At 58.1% G+C, this 6,201-nt stretch overlaps 1 protein-coding gene across 1 annotated transcript; it reads left to right on the forward strand.

Annotated features, from left to right (window-relative positions):
• Positions 1,625–5,493, forward strand: TSPAN1 (tetraspanin 1). The gene is made up of 8 exons (XM_021405368.1): positions 1,625–1,723; positions 1,881–1,945; positions 2,535–2,741; positions 3,004–3,078; positions 3,708–3,806; positions 4,134–4,274; positions 4,655–4,738; positions 4,922–5,493. Exons 2-8 carry the CDS (start codon positions 1,889–1,891, stop codon positions 4,973–4,975), a joined length of 717 nt encoding a protein of 238 aa, XP_021261043.1. The 5' UTR covers positions 1,625–1,723; positions 1,881–1,888; the 3' UTR covers positions 4,976–5,493.

A 6,201-nucleotide genomic window follows, 5' to 3' on the forward strand; every position in this document is an offset into this window, starting at 1 on the left:
GAGCGGGGAGCGGGAGCGGAGCCGGCCCGGCCCCGGCGAGCAGCGCCGGGCGGTGATGTCAGCGTCCCCTCCTCCCGCCCGCCGGCACCGCAGCGCGGTGGGGGGGGCCGGCCTGCCGGTGGAGGGAGGGGGATGCCGCCTGCCTACTCGCACGGTGAAGGGAGGGGGTGATTGTCGGGTTGGGGTGAGCCGGAGGGTCCCCTCGGGATTGGCTGGAGCTGATGGCAGCCCTAATGTTGGGGCAACAGGGGCAATGTGGTGTTGGGGGTGTAGGGGTGATGGGCAGGAGGTCTGCGCATCTCAGCGTCCAACCCATGTTCTGGATACCCTTCCTTAGGGACTCCTCCCTTAGACACCCATCCCTTGGGCATCCATCTTTTGGGCAGCTATCCTTGGGGCACCCATCGTTGGTCATCCATTGTTGGGTATCCATCCCTTGGACACCTATCCCTTTGGACACCCATCCCTGTGACACTCATCCTTTGGACTCCACCCTTTGGACCCCATCCCTTGAGTACTCACCCCTCAGCCAGGCGGGGGCCATGGGGAGCTGCCATGGAGAACCACAGCCCAGGGATGCTCCATTTCCTCTCTCTCATTTACCCAGAAATGTTTCCCAGTCAGGGTAAGGGTCAGGCACCCCATAAAACTACACAAGGCAGCACTCTTGCACGCAGTAAGGTTCTTTAAAAATGAACGAGGCAATGATTAAGATTTGATACGGCAGAACTTAATGGAGGGGGCTGGAACAGAAAAGTGCCCGGCTCAACCACGCAGGGCTGTGCCCAACAGCAGCCTGTACCCAGGGCACTGCTGTTACATGCAATGAAAGCACCAGATCTCAGCTCTGTGTGCCTGGGAACCTCAGCAGAGCCGTTCCATTTATGTATGGCTGAGATGCCTAAATTAGCACTGCCAAAGGACAATCCTTGGTGTGAGCATCCCGAGGGGATGCTCTCAAGGCTCCCACCCCAGCATCCCACCCAGCCCTTGCTGCTCCCCACTTGGCTTTGGGGGACCCCAGCGTGGTCCCGGCCATGGCTGCAGCCCATGTGCCCTGCTCTCCATAACCCCACTTGGCGTTCGTTACCCTGTGCTTCCCAGGGCACGGCTCAGTCAGTGTCCCCATGGACATTAATCCAAACAAGTCCCGCTGGCTGGGATGGACACGGGAATGCCACCGGGCTCGTCCTGTTGTGGGCAGGCCAGGAGAGCCAGAAAATCCAGCCCTGGTCCCTAATGGGGCAGTGGGGAGCGCCCTTCCCCAGGTGCGTGGGCAGGCTGGGGGGGAAGCGGCCACAGCAGCACGTCCCAGGATTTTCCCTGGGGCTGTGAATGAATCTCCTTCATTGCAAATATTTATGGAACTGCCAGAATTATCTGTGTACCAGCAAAAGTCTGCTCCCCGAGCAGCGCTTAGGAATGGCCCCAGCTCCCCCCACCAGCCCAGCACCCAGAGGCCGCGGTAATGGGCACAGGCAGCAGCCGGGCAGGGTGGCTCGGGCAGCAGAGGGCAGCAAGCCACCGAGTACCTCGTCGAGGGCCCTCGTGGCTTTGCCAGCCCCAGGGGGTGGCCCTATGGTGGTGGGGGGGGCTCCATCGGAGGAGGCGGCCGCTGCTCGGGCGGCCCCGGGGCCGCGCCCGCTTAAAGGGCGGCGGGGGTGGCGTGGGGCGGCAGAGTCGTGGTGTTGGGTCGGGATTGCTGGGGCTGCTCGCTGCTCAGGTAGGCGGGGGAGGGCGTCGTGGGGGGAGCCGCGGCGGGGATGGGCTCTGGTGGGGCTGCGAGGGGCTCGGTGGGGTTCTCCTTGCCCTAAGCCCCAAGGAGGGAGGTTGGTGCTGGGTGTGGGATCCTGCTGGTAACGTCCCTCTGCTCTCTCCAGGTGCAAACATGGGGTGCTTCACGTTCATCAAGGTCATGATGATCCTCTTCAACCTGGCCATATTTGTAAGTGCTCTGGTGGCCGTCCCCTACCAGAGTGATCTGGATTTGGTTGTCCCATGCGGCTGGGATGGAGATACCGTGTGGGCTGGATGATCTTGGTGGTCTTTCCAGCCTTAATGATTCTATGTGCCCCTTAATATTGTGGGGTCTCCTGTTCCCATGGTGTGCTCAAAGTGAGGGAAAGCAGGGGATAGTGCCAGGCTTTGGGGACAGTGCTTGTTGCATCAGCCACCCAAGTCTGTCCCTGTGCTGAGCTCTGGTGGGATGCCCAGAACCCACAGTCTTGCTGGGTCCCACCTGCTGGGCTCTGTCTGTGTAGGGTGGTAGTGATTGTGGCTCAGGTGTTGGGGCTCTGTGGGGCTGGTGAGGAGGATGAGCCTGGTGGGGGGATGGGATGGAAGCAGCCCTTGTGAGGCATGTGTGAAGGCTGCTGCTGCCTGCAAAACACACCTGGATGATGCAAATCAACTGGTTGGAGTCCTCCAACAAAACATCATGGAGCAACAAGGCTGTTCCTCTCACCAAGAACCCTTGCCCCCCCCTCCCGCCCCACTCCTCAAGCTCAGGAACTGACATGTCTCTCTTCTCCCAGCTTGGTGGTGGGACCCTCCTGGGCATTGGTATCTGGGTCTCAGTGGATGGCAAGTCCTTCATGGATATATTCGGGACGCTTTCAACTAGCGTCATGCAGGTTGTGAATGTGAGCTACTTCCTCATTGTCATTGGATCCATCTTGCTGGTGATCGGCTTCCTTGGGTGCTGCGGTGCCCAGAAGGAGAGCAAATGTCTCCTGATGATGGTAAGGACCTGTCACTGCTTAGTTATGCTTTATCGATCCTTGCTGGAGGTGGGTTGCTGGTGTGGGGGGTCTGGGGGATAGACTTCTCCATGGTAATGTCCTTTCGGCTTGTTCCCATATTATGGAGAGTTGGGTGAGCCTTGGAAAGGCAATGCTGAGCCCCAACTCTGCCCTGGGAAGGGTCCTGTTGGCCATTGGGAAATGGGTGGGTTTCTGGCAGGCCAGCTGTTGTTCTGACCTCCCTCCCTTTGCTGTATCCTAGTTTTTCTCGGTGGTGTTGATCATCTTCATTGCCGAAATTGCTGCTGCTGTGGTGGTTCTGGTCTACACAGGTCTTGTGAGTGGCATACCTAATTCTTGGGCTGGGCTGCTTTGGGAAAACAAGAGGGACACCAGTCACCTGCCTGCATGGACAGGTGGGGATGGCCTGGCCATGTGGAGGGGCTGTCCAAGGAGCAGGGAATGGGAGTGTTCCCATTGCCCTAAAGAAACAAGGGTTATCATATAAGTTTTGCCCATTTCTTTCTTTCAAACACCTTGGTCTAGTACCAGTCAAGGCTGGACACCTCATGGTAAGAGCCACACTGGAGAAGAAGTCCCTAATGCTTCGTGCTGAGCAAACCAACCCCTTATTATGCACTGGAAAATCCACCTGGGGAGAAAAGTGACTACTGCCAGCCTGTGCACTCTGCCTCATTAGACACGGGAGAAGTCAACCGCAGGGCAAACGTCATTCCTGGCTCCCTGGGTTGTGTGACTCAGTCACCGTGCGTGGCCTCGCTGCCAAAACTTGGGGTTAGGGAGGTTGTCCAGCTGCCCTTGGGCTGACGGGATGCGGTATGACGTGCTCTTGGTCCGATTGGCCTTGTCCCTGTGGGCTGAAACCGGTATGGGCATGGGCGGCCCTTGGCTCCATGGTGCTCACCAGGATCTTCTCTGATGGTGTTTCTGTGCCTCTTCCTACAGGCAGAGACATTCCTGACAGCACTGGTGACTCCTGTCCTGAAGGAGAAGTATGGGGAGGATGATGCTCTCACACAGATCTGGACTGTTACCATGAATGAGGTGCGCTGAGCCCAGGGGCCTGCACCGCTGGGTCAGGGCCGTGATGCTCCCAGCACAGGCCTGGTGGTGTCCAAGATGGGCCTGTGGGATGGAGATGGGGTTCTGTTCCAACCCTGCTTGGGGTCCTGAGGTCCCAAAACTGGGGTGAGAGCTGTCTGTACTGGAATGTGGGGTGAGATCCTACTCCTTGAACTCCCAGTGAGCTGGGCTGAGTGGGGTGACCTCCTCCATGGGGCAGGGAGGGCCTAGGAGGGAGCGTCTGGTGGGGCTGTGTGCACAGAGACTTGTTGGGTGCTCTCACCATCCCTCTCTCTTTCTCCCTTTTAGTTCCACTGCTGTGGCCTGAATAACTACACAGACTTACAGGACTCCCCATGGTATAGAGACCACAACAATACCTTCCCAGGTCCCTGCTGCAATTCTGTGGACCCATGCAGCCTCAGGCTCGTGGCACAGACCAATGTCTCGGTATGAACACACAAGCCTAGCTCTGGCCTTCCAGCAGCACCCAGTGTGGGGGGCATGGGGAGGGGAATCCATCCTTCACCTCCAGCCTGAGCTCTGGATGCAGCAGTCCTGTTCGTGTTGGGTCCTTAGGGGCCATGGTGGCTTTGACCTGTTCACAGTGGAGGTGAACGTGCTGCTCCCATTGCCGGGTTCTAAATCCCCCAATTTCCCTGCCCCAGGGGTATGAGATGAGTTGGAGATGGAGATGAGCCCCCGGACCATCTCCATGGCCGTGCAGTTCTTGGCTAGAGAACCTGATGTTTCTCCCGGGGACAGGAGGTCTCTGTGGTTGGGGGATTGCAGCCACTTGCTCACGCTCACTGCTTGGTTGCCTCCTGCAGGGTTGTTTTGATCAGATCCTAGAAGAAATCAGGACAAACGCAGACGTGGTGGGTGGCGTGGCTGCTGGCATTGCTGCCCTGGAGGTGAGTCCCTGGGCCTTGCCATACTGCTCCCTCCTTATTCCTCTGGGGCTGGTGCAGCCCCATGGGCCACCACCTGCCCTAGGGTGGCTACTGAGCCTTCCTCCCTGGGCACACCTCCCTCTTTCTCCTTGTGGATGCTGGGACTGGGTGCTGTGGGGCTCTGACTCACCTTTTGTCCCCCAGGTCGCAGCCATGGTGGTGTCCATGTACCTGTACTGCTACATAGACAAGAAGTGACCCTGCGAGGCAGCAGGAAGCCATACCCTCCCCCGCCCTATGTTGGGGTGCTCCTGAGGGCCCCACCGCTCCCTGGGCCTGATGCTGTCCCATGCACTGTGATTTATAGCTGTGGTTTGATCTACTGAGCTGGGATCTGTAGAGTTTATACGTTTGTATATTTTTGTATTGATATGGCACAATGCATCTGTACATAGAGATTTTTGTTGTTTTGGAGGAGGAGCACTGGGTCTGATCTGCTGATGCCAGCAGGAGGTGGGGCACAGGCTGAGCTCAGGGCTGTGAAACAGGCGCTGGCCTGGCCCTTTCCAACCCCTGTGGGCAGGTGGCTGTGGTGCCTCTGCCGTGCTGTCACCTCCCTGTCCCCAGCCCTGCTCGTGGGGCTGGTGCCTGCTCTGTGCTGCCCCTGCCCTGACATGAAGCATAGCCCTGCTCTTGCACCCTGCTGTGATTTCAGTGTGGATTTGTGCTGTAAAAGAAAAGAAATAATAATAAAAAATAATCTTGGATATAAATTACTTTCTGCTGTGTTCAATAAACTCCTGTTCCTGCAGCTTCCTTCCACCTGTGCCTACTCTGCCTTCTCACTGCTGGATCTGAGCAGGACTGTGTTTGCACAACAGTAGTGGCTGGGAGCTGTGCAGCTCCCCTGCCCTCTGCCAGAGCCCTTTTGTGTTCTGAGTGGTACAGGAACTGCAGGGGATTTTCCTGGTGTCTGTGTGTCCCAGCCCCTCCTGCAAGCAGCCTTGGTACTGCCCTGCTCCTGGGAGCTGAGCCCAATGGGATGGGAGGTCTGCTGTCCCCAAATGAGCAGCAGCCCATCTTCTTCCAACTGCCCCCCAACTGGGCTTTCAATCCGTTCTCACTGCCATCCCATGAGGCTTTAATGCTGTGTGCTGCTGGCCCTGTCCCCACAGCAGGACCAGCTGTGGGACAGGTGCAGGACCTGCTCCCACCCGGGGTAACTCAGCCTGGGGCCCTGCCCCATGGAAAGGGCTGCTGCTCTCTTCCTCCTCAGCAATGGTACCAGTCCCAGTTTCACCACAGCCCCGTGACCTCAGGACTGACGTCAGGGCTTTTTTTTCATATTCTCCCATTCCCAGCATGAGAGAGCTGGCGCTGCCCCAACCCTTCCTGGAGGTGCCGGTGTTGCCCGTCCCCACGCTGGCACAGGAGGTTTCTGCGGGCGATGCAGTTTCTGTGGCACTGGGATGTGCGATCCCCTC

This window comes from Numida meleagris, chromosome 7, assembly GCF_002078875.1.
Source record: "Numida meleagris isolate 19003 breed g44 Domestic line chromosome 7, NumMel1.0, whole genome shotgun sequence".
NCBI classification, from domain to species: Eukaryota; Metazoa; Chordata; class Aves; order Galliformes; family Numididae; genus Numida; species Numida meleagris.